The sequence below is a fragment of the Mytilus galloprovincialis genome, chromosome 1 (genome assembly GCF_965363235.1).
Source record: "Mytilus galloprovincialis chromosome 1, xbMytGall1.hap1.1, whole genome shotgun sequence".
NCBI lineage: Eukaryota > Metazoa > Mollusca > Bivalvia > Mytilida > Mytilidae > Mytilus > Mytilus galloprovincialis.
Genome location: NC_134838.1, coordinates 109,145,802 through 109,161,612, shown reverse-complemented (window position 1 = coordinate 109,161,612; position 15,811 = coordinate 109,145,802). Strand labels below are relative to the sequence as shown.

The 15,811-nt window shown below is 34.1% G+C and overlaps 1 protein-coding gene across 1 annotated transcript; it reads right to left on the bottom strand.

Annotated features, from left to right (window-relative positions):
* Window positions 1–29: 29 nt before the first annotated feature.
* Window positions 30–15,778, bottom strand: LOC143064787 (scavenger receptor cysteine-rich type 1 protein M160-like). Its single transcript, XM_076237927.1, has 19 exons — window positions 15,743–15,778; window positions 13,840–13,948; window positions 12,887–13,195; window positions 10,030–10,344; window positions 9,376–9,684; window positions 8,767–9,081; window positions 8,124–8,432; window positions 7,374–7,688; window positions 6,730–7,038; window positions 5,980–6,294; window positions 5,336–5,644; window positions 4,586–4,900; window positions 3,943–4,251; window positions 3,193–3,507; window positions 2,550–2,858; window positions 1,941–2,255; window positions 1,297–1,605; window positions 688–1,002; window positions 30–352 (listed from the first exon to the last, which is right to left on the bottom strand). Exons 2-19 carry the CDS (start codon window positions 13,904–13,906, stop codon window positions 30–32), a joined length of 5,382 nt encoding a protein of 1,793 aa, XP_076094042.1. The 5' UTR covers window positions 13,907–13,948; window positions 15,743–15,778.
* Window positions 15,779–15,811: the final 33 nt, after the last annotated feature.

The window sequence follows — 15,811 nt, the reverse complement described above, 5'->3', positions numbered from 1 at the left end:
TTCTTGTAAAATGAATTTCTTTCAACTGTTTAGGAAAACCTACCTTGACAATCACACTCAACACCAGCATCAGACGTATATTCACATGACCCATAGGAGTCAGTCAACTGATAATGACAGTCATAAACGCTCGTTTCACTGCCCATGCATTCTAAGCCATACATATTTCTTGTATAGTTGTGATCTCTTGGAAGATAGAATGCTGTACCACTGTCTCCCATCCCAAGTTGTCTGCAAACAACGCCAGCTCCTTGATTAGTCCACATGTACGAACATACTGTTGATGTATCGCCTGTCTGGGTGTTATAAAAGAGTATACGACCGTCTGGTCCCAACACCAATTGGGTTTGATCTACAAGAAACATTCGAATTGTGTATTTTCTGAAACTGACGACAGACAATGATTGTAACAGAAAAAAACTTTCAATGTCATATTCATCTCTTGTTAATTAATAAATATTACAATTTTTGAAATCCGTCTAAAGTATGTGTCAATATCCCTAATGCGCCTCGAATTGAGGTACTCAAATTTAAGATGTAGAAAACAAATACCCACAGTGCAGTAATAATGGCCATAATCACATTTTTCTTAGCTTAACCATTTGTGTTTAATTGAAGAGCACAGGAACTTAGAAAAAAGATGTAAAAAATGGTAATGTTATCATACCACTCATCACGAAAACATACCTGTATCGATGCAATGAACACCAGCATCCTGCTCATAATCACACATTCTCATACTGTCACTGGTGTCATATGTACACTCTGATAGATCCGTTTCATTACCTGTGCAGTATACGTTAAACATACTTCTACTGAAATTGAAATCCCGATTGATATGTGTAGCTTTACCAATATCTCCCATTCCAGTTTGCTTGCATACAACTGTAGCATCTTGATCGTTCCAATTGTAGGCACATACTGTTGAAGTATTATATGTCTCTGCGTTGTACAAAAGTACTCGCCCATCATGTCCTACAAGCACTGACGTATTACCTGCAACTATAAAGAGCAATAATTATATCATACTTTGCTTTCTATAAACAGTAATTAGCTTTGTCCAGTGTGAAATATTTACTTAATTTCTGCACACGATAAATGAAAGAAAATGGCATTTCTTGTTGGACTGAAAATTGTTGGCATTACTCTAATCATCACTCTTTATTGCATTTAACATGTAACTGTAAGAAGAACCGACTACTTTTCGATTTAACTGAAACTGACGCAATATTTTTAACCTTCAATTCAGTTTTTCTTGTAAAATGATTTTTCTTTCAACTTTCAAGGAAAACATACCTTGAGAATCACACTCAACACCAGCATCAGACGTATATTCACATGACCCATAGGAGTCAGTCAACTGATAATGACAGTCATAAACGCTCGTTTCACTGCCCATGCATTCTAAGCCATACATATTTCTTGTATAGTTGTGATCTCTTGGAAGATAGAATGCTGTACCACTGTCTCCCATCCCAAGTTGTCTGCAAACAACGCCAGCTCCTTGATTAGTCCACATGTACGAACATACTGTTGATGTATCGCCTGTCTGGGTGTTATAAAAGAGTATACGACCGTCTGGTCCCAACACCAATTGGGTTTGATCTACAAGAAACATTCGAATTGTGTATTTTCTGAAACTGACGACAGACAATGATTGTAACAGAAAAAAACTTTCAATGTCATATTCATCTCTTGGTAATTAATAAATATTACAATTTTTGAAATCCGTCTAAAGTATGTGTCAATATCCCTAATGCGCCTCGAATTGAGGTACTCAAATTTAAGATGTAGAAAACAAATACCCACAGTGCAGTAATAATGGCCATAATCACATTTTTCTTAGCTTAACCATTTTTGTTTAATTAAAGAGCACAGGAACTTAGAAAAAAGATGTTAAAAATGGTAATGTTATCATACCACTCATCACGAAAACATACCTGTATCGATGCAATGAACACCAGCATCCTGCTCATAATCACACATTCTCATACTGTCACTGGTGTCATATGTACACTCTGATAAATCCGTTTCATTACCTGTGCAGTATACGTTAAACATACTTCTACTGAAATTGTAATCCCGATTGATACGTGCAGCTTTACCAATATCTCCCATTCCAGTTTGCTTGCATACAACTGTAGCATCTTGATCGTTCCAATTGTAGGCACATACTGTTGAAGTATTATATGTCTCTGCGTTGTACAAAAGTACTCGACCATCATGTCCTACAAGCACTGACGTATTACCTGCAACTATAAAGAGCAATAATTATATCATACTTTGCATTCTATAAACAGTAATTAGCTTTGTCCAGTGTGAAATCTTTACTTAATTTCTGCACACGATAAATGAAAGAAAATGGCATTTCTTGTTGGACTGAAAATTGTTGGCATTACTCTAATCATCACTCTTTATTGCATTTAACATGTGACTGTAAGAAGAACCGACTACTTTTCGATTTAACTGAAACTGACGCAATATTTTTAACCTTGAATTCAGTTTTTCTTGTAAAATGATTTTTCTTTCAACTTTCAAGGAAAACATACCTTGAGAATCACACTCAACACCAGCATCAGACGTATATTCACATGACCCATAGGAGTCAGTCAACTGATAATGACAGTCATAAACGCTCGTTTCACTACCCATGCATTCTAAGCCATACATATTTCTTGTATAGTTGTGATCTCTTGGAAGATAGAATGCTGTACCACTGTCTCCCATCCCAAGTTGTCTGCAAACAACGCCAGCTCCTTGATTAGTCCACATGTACGAACATACTGTTGATGTATCGCCTGTCTGGGTGTTATAAAAGAGTATACGACCGTCTGGTCCCAACACCAATTGGGTTTGATCTACAAGAAACATTCGAATTGTGTATTTTCTGAAACTGACGACAGACAATGATTGTAACAGAAAAAAACTTTCAATGTCATATTCATCTCTTGGTAATTAATAAATATTACAATTTTTGAAATCCGTCTAAAGTATGTGTCAATATCCCTAATGCGCCTCGAATTGAGGTACTCAAATTTAAGATGTAGAAAACAAATACCCACAGTGCAGTAATAATGGCCATAATCACATTTTTCTTAGCTTAACCATTTGTGTTTAATTGAAGAGCACAGGAACTTAGAAAAAAGATGTAAAAAATGTGATGTTATCATACCACTCATTACAAAAACATACCTGTATCGATGCAATGAACACCAGCATCCTGCTCATAATCACACATTCTCATACTGTCACTGGTGTCATATGTACACTCTGATAGATCCGTTTCATTACCTGTGCAGTATACGTTAAACATACTTCTACTGAAATTGTAATTCCGATTGATACGTGTAGCTTTACCAATATCTCCCATTCCAGTTTGCTTGCATACAACTGTAGCATCTTGATCGTTCCAATTGTAGGCACATACTGTTGAAGTATTATATGTCTCTGCGTTGTACAAAAGTACTCGACCATCATGTCCTACAAGCACTGACGTATTACCTGCAACTATAAAGAGCAATAATTATATCATACTTTGCATTCTATAAACAGTAATTAGCTTTGTCCAGTGTGAAATCTTTACTTAATTTCTGCACACGATAAATGAAAGAAAATGGCATTTTTTGTTGGACTGAAAATTGTTGGCATTACTCTAATCATCACTCTTTACATTACATTTTAGTGTTATGTCGTTGTTCTCCTCCTATATTTAATGCGTTTCCTTCGGTTTTAGTTTGTTATCCCGATTTTGTTTTTTGTCCATGGATTTATGAGTTTTGAACAGCGGTATACTACTGTTGCCTTTATTTATTGCATTTAACATGTGACTGTAAGAAGAACCGACTACTTTTCGATTTAACTGAAACTGACGCAATATTTTTAACCTTCAATTCAGTTTTTCTTGTAAAATGATTTTTCTTTCAACTTTCAAGGAAAACATACCTTGAGAATCACACTCAACACCAGCATCAGACGTATATTCACATGACCCATAGGAGTCAGTCAACTGATAATGACAGTCATAAACGCTCGTTTCACTGCCCATGCATTCTAAGCCATACATATTTCTTGTATAGTTGTGATCTCTTGGAAGATAGAATGCTGTACCACTGTCTCCCATCCCAAGATGTCTGCAAACAACGCCAGCTCCTTGATTAGTCCACATGTACGAACATACTGTTGATGTATCGCCTGTCTGGGTGTTATAAAAGAGTATACGACCGTCTGGTCCCAACACCAATTGGGTTTGATCTACAAGACACATTTGAATTGTGTATTTTCTGAAACTGACGACAGACAATGATTGTAACAGAAAAAAACTTTCAATGTCATATTCATCTCTTGGTAATTAATAAATATTACAATTTTTGAAATCCGTCTAAAGTATGTGTCAGTATCCCTAATGCGCCTCGAGTTGAGGTACTCAAATTTAAGATGTAGAAAACAAATACCCACAGTGCAGTAATAATGGCCATAATCACATTTTTCTTAGCTTAACCATTTGTGTTTAATTGAAGAGCACAGGAACTTAGAAAAAAGATGTAAAAAATGTGATGTTATCATACCACTCATTACGAAAACATACCTGTATCGATGCAATGAACACCAGCATCCTGCTCATAATCACACATTCTCATACTGTCACTGGTGTCATATGTACACTCTGATAGATCCGTTTCATTACCTGTGCAGTATACGTTAAACATACTTCTACTGAAATTGTAATTCCGATTGATACGTGTAGCTTTACCAATATCTCCCATTCCAGTTTGCTTGCATACAACTGTAGCATCTTGATCGTTCCAATTGTAGGCACATACTGTTGAAGTATTATATGTCTCTGCGTTGTACAAAAGTACTCGACCATCATGTCCTACAAGCACTGACGTATTACCTGCAACTATAAAGAGCAATAATTATATCATACTTTGCATTCTATAAACAGTAATTAGCTTTGTCCAGTGTGAAATCTTTACTTAATTTCTGCACACGATAAATGAAAGAAAATGGCATTTTTTGTTGGACTGAAAATTGTTGGCATTACTCTAATCATCACTCTTTACATTACATTTTAGTGTTATGTCGTTGTTCTCCTCCTATATTTAATGCGTTTCCTTCGGTTTTAGTTTGTTATCCCGATTTTGTTTTTTGTCCATGGATTTATGAGTTTTGAACAGCGGTATACTACTGTTGCCTTTATTTATTGCATTTAACATGTGACTGTAAGAAGAACCGACTACTTTTCGATTTAACTGAAACTGACGCAATATTTTTAACCTTCAATTCAGTTTTTCTTGTAAAATGATTTTTCTTTCAACTTTCAAGGAAAACATACCTTGAGAATCACACTCAACACCAGCATCAGACGTATATTCACATGACCCATAGGAGTCAGTCAACTGATAATGACAGTCATAAACGCTCGTTTCACTGCCCATGCATTCTAAGCCATACATATTTCTTGTATAGTTGTGATCTCTTGGAAGATAGAATGCTGTACCACTGTCTCCCATCCCAAGTTGTCTGCAAACAACGCCAGCTCCTTGATTAGTCCACATGTACGAACATACTGTTGATGTATCGCCTGTCTGGGTGTTATAAAAGAGTATACGACCGTCTGGTCCCAACACCAATTGGGTTTGATCTACAAGACACATTTGAATTGTGTATTTTCTGAAACTGACGACAGACAATGATTGTAACAGAAAAAAACTTTCAATGTCATATTCATCTCTTGGTAATTAATAAATATTACAATTTTTGAAATCCGTCTAAAGTATGTGTCAGTATCCCTAATGCGCCTCGAGTTGAGGTACTCAAATTTAAGATGTAGAAAACAAATACCCACAGTGCAGTAATAATGGCCATAATCACATTTTTCTTAGCTTAACCATTTGTGTTTAATTGAAGAGTACAGGAACTTAGAAAAAAGATGTAAAAAATGGTAATGTTATCATACCACTCATCACGAAAACATACCTGTATCGATGCAATGAACACCAGCATCCTGCTCATAATCACACATTCTCATACTGTCACTGGTGTCATATGTACACTCTGATAGATCCGTTTCATTACCTGTGCAGTATACGTTAAACATACTTCTACTGAAATTGTAATCCCGATTGATACGTGTAGCTTTACCAATATCTCCCATTCCAGTTTGCTTGCATACAACTGTAGCATCTTGATCGTTCCAATTGTAGGCACATACTGTTGAAGTATTATATGTCTCTGCGTTGTACAAAAGTACTCGACCATCATGTCCTACAAGCACTGACGTATTACCTGCAACTATAAAGAGCAATAATTATATCATACTTTGCATTCTATAAACAGTAATTAGCTTTGTCCAGTGTGAAATCTTTACTTAATTTCTGCACACGATAAATGAAAGAAAATGGCATTTTTTGTTGGACTAAAAATTGTTGGCATTACTCTAATCATCACTCTTTACATTACATTTTAGTGTTATGTCGTTGTTCTCCTCTTATATTTAATGGGTTTCCCTCGGTTTTAGTTTGTTATCCCGATTTTGTTTTTTGTCCATGGATTTATGAGTTTTGAACAGCGGTATACTACTGTTGCCTTTATTTATTGCATTTAACATGTAACTGTAAGAAGAACCGACTACTTTTCGATTTAACTGAAAGTGACGCAATATTTTTAACCTTCAATTCAGTTTTTCTTGTAAAATGATTTTTCTTTCAACTTTCAAGGAAAACATACCTTGAGAATCACACTCAACACCAGCATCAGACGTATATTCACATGACCCATAGGAGTCAGTCAACTGATAATGACAGTCATAAACGCTCGTTTCACTGCCCATGCATTCTAAGCCATACATATTTCTTGTATAGTTGTGATCTCTTGGAAGATAGAATGATGTACCACTGTCTCCCATCCCAAGTTGTCTGCAAACAACGCCAGCTCCTTGATTAGTCCACATGTACGAACATACTGTTGATGTATCGCCTGTCTGGGTGTTATAAAAGAGTATACGACCGTCTGGTCCCAACACCAATTGGGTTTGATCTACAAGACACATTTGAATTGTGTATTTTCTGAAACTGACGACAGACAATGATTGTAACAGAAAAAAACTTTCAATGTCATATTCATCTCTTGGTAATTAATAAATATTACAATTTTTGAAATCCGTCTAAAGTATGTGTCAGTATCCCTAATGCGCCTCGAGTTGAGGTACTCAAATTTCAGATGTAGAAAACAAATACCCACAGTGCAGTAATAATGGCCATAATCACATTTTTCTTAGCTTAACCATTTGTGTTTAATTGAAGAGCACAGGAACTTAGAAAAAAGATGTAAAAAATGGTAATGTTATCATACCACTCATCACGAAAACATACCTGTATCGATGCAATGAACACCAGCATCCTGCTCATAATCACACATTCTCATACTGTCACTGGTGTCATATGTACACTCTGATAGATCCGTTTCATTACCTGTGCAGTATACGTTAAACATACTTCTACTGAAATTGTAATCCCGATTGATACGTGTAGCTTTACCAATATCTCCCATTCCAGTTTGCTTGCATACAACTGTAGCATCTTGATCGTTCCAATTGTAGGCACATACTGTTGAAGTATTATATGTCTCTGCGTTGTACAAAAGTACTCGACCATCATGTCCTACAAGCACTGACGTATTACCTGCAACTATAAAGAGCAATAATTATATCATACTTTGCATTCTATAAACAGTAATTAGCTTTGTCCAGTGTGAAATCTTTACTTAATTTCTGCACACGATAAATGAAAGAAAATGGCATTTTTTGTTGGACTGAAAATTGTTGGCATTACTCTAATCATCACTCTTTACATTACATTTAAGTGTTATGTCGTTGTTCTCCTCTTATATTTAATGCGTTTCCCTCGGTTTTAGTTTGTTATCCCGATTTTGTTTTTTGTCCATGGATTTATGAGTTTTGAACAGCGGTATACTACTGTTGCCTTTATTTATTGCATTAAACATGTGACTGTAAGAAGAACCGACTACTTTTCGATTTAACTGAAACTGACGCAATATTTTTAACCTTCAATTCAGTTTTTCTTGTAAAATGATTTTTCTTTCAACTTTCAAGGAAAACATACCTTGAGAATCACACTCAACACCAGCATCAGACGTATATTCACATGACCCATAGGAGTCAGTCAACTGATAATGACAGTCATAAACGCTCGTTTCACTGCCCATGCATTCTAAGCTATACATATTCCTTGTATAGTTGTAATCTCTTGGAAGATAGAATGCTGTACCACTGTCTCCCATCCCAAGTTGTCTGCAAACAACGCCAGCTCCTTGATTAGTCCACATGTACGAACATACTGTTGATGTATCGCCTGTCTGGGTGTTATAAAAGAGTATACGACCGTCTGGTCCCAACACCAATTGGGTTTGATCTACAAGAAACATTCGAATTGTGTATTTTCTGAAACTGACGACAGACAATGATTGTAACAGAAAAAACTTTCAATGTCATATTCATCTCTTGTTAATTAATAAATATTACAATTTTTGAAATCCGTCTAAAGTATGTGTCAATATCCCTAATGCGCCTCGAATTGAGGTACTCAAATTTAAGATGTAGAAAACAAATACCCACAGTGCAGTAATAATGGCCATAATCACATTTTTCTTAGCTTAACCATTTGTGTTTAATTGAAGAGCACAGGAACTTAGAAAAAAGATGTAAAAAATGGTAATGTTATCATACCACTCATCACGAAAACATACCTGTATCGATGCAATGAACACCAGCATCCTGCTCATAATCACACATTCTCATACTGTCACTGGTGTCATATGTACACTCTGATAGATCCGTTTCATTACCTGTGCAGTATACGTTAAACATACTTCTACTGAAATTGTAATCCCGATTGATATGTGTAGCTTTACCAATATCTCCAATTCCAGTTTGCTTGCATACAACTGTAGCATCTTGATCGTTCCAATTGTAGGCACATACTGTTGAAGTATTATATGTCTCTGCGTTGTACAAAAGTACTCGACCATCATGTCCTACAAGCACTGACGTATTACCTGCAACTATAAAGAGCAATAATTATATCATACTTTGCATTCTATAAACAGTAATTAGCTTTGTCCAGAGTGAAATCTTTACTTAATTTCTGCACACGATAAATGAAAGAAAATGGCATTTCTTGTTGGACTGAAAATTGTTGGCATTACTCTAATCATCACTCTTTATTGCATTTAACATGTGACTGTAAGAAGAACCGACTACTTTTCGATTTAACTGAAACTGACGCAATATTTTCAACCTTGAATTCAGTTTTTCTTGTAAAATGATTTTTCTTTCAACTTTCAAGGAAAACATACCTTGAGAATCACACTCAACACCAGCATCAGACGTATATTCACATGACCCATAGGAGTCAGTCAACTGATAATGACAGTCATAAACGCTCGTTTCACTGCCCATGCATTCTAAGCTATACATATTCCTTGTATAGTTGTAATCTCTTGGAAGATAGAATGCTGTACCACTGTCTCCCATCCCCAGTTGTCTGCAAACAACGCCAGCTCCTTGATTAGTCCACATGTACGAACATACTGTTGATGTATCGCCTGTCTGGGTGTTATAAAAGAGTATACGACCGTCTGGTCCCAACACCAATTGGGTTTGATCTACAAGAAACATTCGAATTGTGTATTTTCTGCAACTGACGACAGACAATGATTGTAACAGAAAAAAACTTTCAATGTCATATTCATCTCTTGTTAATTAATAAATATTACAATTTTTGAAATCCGTCTAAAGTATGTGTCAATATCCCTAATGGGCCTCGAATTGAGGTACTCAAATTTAAGATGTAGAAAACAAATATCCACAGTGCAGTAATAGTGGCCATAATCACATTTTTTCTTAAAAGCATTTGGCTTAACCATTTGTGTTTAATTGAAGACCACAGGAACTTAGAAAAAGATGTAAAAATTGGTAATGTTATCATACCACTCATCACGAAAACATACCTGTATCGATGCAATGAACACCAGCATCCTGCTCATAATCACATATTCTCATACTGTCACTGGTGTCATATGTACACTCTGATAGATCCGTTTCATTACCTGTGCAGTATACGTTAAACATACTTCTACTGAAATTGTAATCCCGATTGATATGTGTAGCTTTACCAATATCTCCCATTCCAGTTTGCTTGCATACAACTGTAGCATCTTGATCGTTCCAATTGTAGGCACATACTGTTGAAGTATTATATGTCTCTGCGTTGTACAAAAGTACTCGACCATCATGTCCTACAAGCACTGACGTATTACCTGCAACTATAAAGAGCAATAATTATATCATACTTTGCATTCTATAAACAGTAATTAGTTTTGTCCAGTGTGAAATCTTTACTTAATTTCTGCACAAGATAAATGAAAGAAAATGACATTTCTTGTTGGACTGAAAATTGTTGGCATTACTCAAATCATCACTCTTTATTGCATTTAACGTGTGACTGTATTAAAGAAGAACCGATTACTTTTCGATTTAACTGAAACTGACGCAATATTTTCAACCTTGAATTCAGTTTTTCTTGTAAAATGAATTTCTTTCAACTGTCAAGGAAAACCTACCTTGAGAATTACACTCAACACCAGCATCAGACATATATTCACATGACCCATATGAGTCAGTCAACTGATAATGACAGTCATAAACGCTCGTTTCACTGCCCATGCATTCTAAGCTATACATATTCCTTGTATAGTTGTAATCTCTTGGAAGATAGAATGCTGTACCACTGTCTCCCATCCCCAGTTGTCTGCAAACAACGCCAGCTCCTTGATTAGTCCACATGTACGAACATACTGTTGATGTATCGCCTGTCTGGGTGTTATAAAAGAGTATACGACCGTCTGGTCCCAACACCAATTGGGTTTGATCTACAAGAAACATTCGAATTGTGTATTTTCTGCAACTGACGACAGACAATGATTGTAACAGAAAAAAACTTTCAATGTCATATTCATCTCTTGTTAATTAATAAATATTACAATTTTTGAAATCCGTCTAAAGTATGTGTCAATATCCCTAATGCGCCTCGAATTGAGGTACTCAAATTTAAGATGTAGAAAACAAATACCCACAGTGCAGTAATAATGGCCATAATCACATTTTTCTTAGCTTAACCATTTGTGTTTAATTGAAGAGCACAGGAACTTAGAAAAAAGATATGTTGAAGTATTATATGTCTCTGCGTTGTACAAAAGTACTCGACCATCATGTCCTACAAGCACTGACATATTACCTGGAATTATAAAGAGAAATAAAATATATTCGTTGAGAAATCTTCACAGATTTTCACGGCAGTACAACTGAAAAAATGAGAATTCGTTGTTGACTGATAATTATCGACATTTATCAAACATGTCAAAGCACCACTCTTCATTAAAAATTAAACATAAAACTGTTAGAAGATCCGACTACTATTTGAATTTACTGAAGACGTAATATTTTACCACCTTCAATTAAGTTTTTATTGTACTTGAACATTATATTTGCTTGTTCTTATATTCAAAAAGTGGTATGCCTACTCAACTAAGATAGTTTATAGTATTATGAATTCAAGTTGATATTTACTCATGTATCTAGAATTAGTATCCATAAGTCAAATGCCAATGTTTAAAACAAGCTATTTTATTTTGTAGTCGCAATAGAGGATAATATAGCTTATTCTGCTGAATTTGACAGATTTAATTATTGATGATCAGGATATGATAAACGTGTTGATTTGTAATAGCTCAATTTTCAAATGTATTTCTAACTCTGTCAGATTTGGCTATTTCTGATATATATTTAGGTTTTAAATGAAAACCAAGAAAACATTTACTTTGAACGAAACAATATTTTTTTCATTTAGTTCACATGAGCCGTCGATTGTAGTTAGATTGGTTAAAAATACTGCTTAATTTTTTATTTTATTTTTTGTAATCTTACTTGTATTTTCAATAAGATATAGAAATATTGAGATTGCCAATATACATCTCTCAACAAGCGACCAAATGACGTAGGATCTAGCCACTAAAGATCAACGTACGGTCTCCAACCAGGAGCAAAACCCATTTGACACATTTGGACAGATGTAAAAGCATTTCAAACGAACCAACGGCCTGATTTATTTACATCATGTTAAAGGGACAATAGCTGTCAAATTCGTGTTCACTGATTTGACTCAAATACTCATATTTGATTTATAAAATACTAAAACGTATTTCCAAATTACAATAAATCGGAAATAAACAGTCAGTCAACGAAATGATACACTTTCAATTTTGACGTTATTTTTCTTAAATTGCTGAACACGACCTATGCATGTGTAACCAAGCTCAAATTCAAGCTTAATTACGAAAAATCTATCAAAATTTATTATGTCATAAAACGTCACTTATCAGATGGTTTTTGTCTGAAATGTAGGTTGCCGCATTCGTGTTCAGTCTCAACCTTTATATATTATAGTATGTATTATCATCATATACAACATATATTTAATATTAAGACTAAACACAAATGTTGCCACTTCCATTTTGAACAAAAAGCTAGTGCCCCTTTTATATACTAATAAAAGAAAAACAAATATTTTATACAGCAAAAAACAAAACCCACTAATTTACAGGTTCAGACAGGAAAAACAAAATGATGCAGGGTTTAATACATTTGTGTGTGCCCAAACCTCTCCTAATCTGGGAAAGTGGTGTAACAACACAACAAAAAAAACTATTAAAATCACCACTTGGAAAGGCCTTCTTCGTCAGATCGATACAAAGCACAAATAAAATTAACACAATCACTAGACAGTTCTGAGAGTAGTAGTCTACATACCATTACTAAAACACTCAACTCCAGCATCCTGGGCGGATTCACACATGCCTGTACTATCACTGGTTTCATAGAAACATTCTGTAATCTGATTTTCTGTTCCTGTACACTGTACGTAAAACATGCTCCTTTCATATGTGTAATCACGAGCAGGATGTGTTGCTCTGCCATTGTCTCCCATTCCTGTTTGTTTGCATATAACTGAAGCATCTTGGTCATTCCAGTTATAGGAACAGATTGTTGATGCCACACCAGTACTAATGTTATATGTGAAAATTCGACCATTTGATCCGATATTTATGATAAAGCTACCTATCGTAAAAAAATATTACACTTATATCCGGTGAAAAAATTGGCATTCTCATAATGTTAAAAAGAGGCGATAATTAAACCAACATATTTATTAAAGTTTCTTCCGCGTCTCATATATTAAAAAGAAGTGCATTCAGATCATGCTGCAGAACTAGAGACATATATATGTGAAACTAAAAAAAACATAAAAATATAAAAGCATGCTTTATTGTGACTTTAATTTTGATGGTTTTGTCCACTTGTAGGGATTAAAAGCATTTAACTTACATCAACAACGATTTATATTCTTAGACACCTGAGTTCGCGTCAAGTTTCAAAAGGTTTTGTGGGGGATAGGTCTCACAAATTTTGGAATCCGATCATTCCAAATTACAATGCATATCATAGCCTTCTTATTCCCTCTACAATTGATTATAATCCCACAATATACAAGAAGATACTAGTAACTACTTGATCAATGAACAATGCTGTCATTTCTATTTTTGTCTTGATAGTAACTAGATTTCGTCTTCCACGATGAACAATTCATACCATTCTCCAAACCAAAAATGGTAAACGGTTCTCTTTCGTGAATTTATTTTATAACATTCCATTACGGGAAGGAAATACTTTTTCTCAAGGAGAGGTAATTACAAAATACTAACCATTAGTTTCTTTTAAACATGCTACTAATGTTATGACTAAAACCAATAGTAATGTTGAGTGTACCATGTTAAGTTGGTTTCTGATGCATTTGGTAATTCAGTTCGAATGCTAAAAAAATATTTCAGAATTCTTATTGTTATAAAATTGAATTATTGTTTTCTGTATATTCAAACTGTTGAATTTACATGGTAGATTTTTCATTACTTAATAAATGTTTTTATGACTTTGTATGTGGTGTTGGTTTGCTGTCTTATTATGAGATCCATTCCCTACAGCCACTCCTTATTCATTTTACTAAAAGTGGGGATGTGCTAGAGACATTCTTTAAATGATATACGTGTTTATTTATATGTCATTGTTAAATTAAAACATTTTACTACTCTAAGGCAATAAAGAATTACAATCTCTTTACTCGTTGATTTTACAAATCGAAAATATACTTTAAGATATCTATTTTAACCTGAAACTTGGGCAAAGTCTATACAAAATTAACGAAAATCGCAAACCATAAAACGTATTATCAGAGGAATATTTTCCTTTTTTCTTCATTTATGCTCTTATATTTTTTCTAATGTTTTAAATATCTTTTGTAATCGATTACTTAATCAGAGTCATTATTCTATAGCATGATACCATAGACACTTTTAAAACGCTGGCTAAATCGTGAAAATCTTACAAACCTTTTATTTTCTTTTGCATATCATAATAAATATGACGTAAATTTTAGTTCGATGTTCAAATGAAACTAAACTTTATCTTTCGTTCACGACAATAACTAAAAACTCAGAAAATAAATATGAAATTGAATCTTTTGAGTACGAATCTTGGTACAATAACATATAGTTTTCAAATGAATAAAATCTGTGTGAATGACATTGTTCCATATTTAGATATTGATGATCAGTTCTAGGATTGAGGATAATTTGGCTGATTTTTCCGTTTTCAATATCATTTATATATCTAGAAAATCATACCAAATATAAATAATGATATCTTAAAAACTATAAACTGTTGCCTGATCATACATCCTTTTTCAGACACCTTTACTTGAAATATCGCCTTACATCACCAGATAATTTACAATTACAATTTTAAAAAAGAAACGGAATTTTATAGCAAAACGGGAAAAAAAATATTTCGAAGTTTAACATTTGAAATAATTTATATCCATTATCGCCAAAATATATGGCAAATGCAGATCAAAATTTGTTCGCTGTGTTGAAGACCCATTGGTGGACTTCGGCTGTATTTCCTCTTTGCTCGGGTTTTCGTCTATATCGGGATATCGGCCTACCGAATGAATGAATAGCGAAATATTCTGTAAACCAAGAAGTTTAGGCTTGACTAAAGAGAACTCGGTATATTTTGAATAAAAAAAAATAATAATATATTTGTGAACATCATTTGAACATATCAGCTGAACAACTATTCAAGCAACTAATTTCAGTGCATGGTTCTTCCCAATTTATACAAATGTTGAAATAATATGTAATGTATGCATGCTCTTATATATTGTATTGCTCAATATGTTAAATGGAGAAGACTTCATAAGTTTCTCAATGACTTGTGTCTTATCCAATTTGTGTTGATGCAAATAAAATTTAGTTTAAACTAAAAAATATGAAAGGATAGATTTTTTTATATAATTCAACGCATGTTAAAGGTGTTTTTTGAATTCGTCTTTTAGACTGTAAGTTAAAAACAAAATCCCGACTTGAAAGATTTTGTTACTTTAAACCATAGGATTAAAAACTAATTGTAAGTATGATAAGTGCATCCTGCATAATTTTTTTTTATTGGTTTGAATTGAAGACATTTGTCAAATTCAGTAAAAGTGCAGCATCGTATCAGAAACAGATTTACAGAAATTCAAAATCGTACAAGTATACAGAAAAAAATTACCTTTAGTCTCAAATCTCAGTCCACAGTGCCCTATTAAATTGTCAAACAAAAACTGTGCTTATTTATGCA

Coding starts and splice junctions, on each gene's coding strand:
- LOC143064787 (XM_076237927.1), bottom strand. CDS start 13,906: ATGGTACACTCAACATTACTATTGGTTTTAGTCATAACATTAGTAGCA. Junction 5,645..5,979: donor TGTTCATTGCATCGATACAG/GTATGTTTTCGT, acceptor TGTGTCTTGTAG/ATCAAACCCAATTGGTGTTG. Junction 4,901..5,335: donor TGTTGAGTGTGATTCTCAAG/GTATGTTTTCCT, acceptor TGCTCTTTATAG/TTGCAGGTAATACGTCAGTG.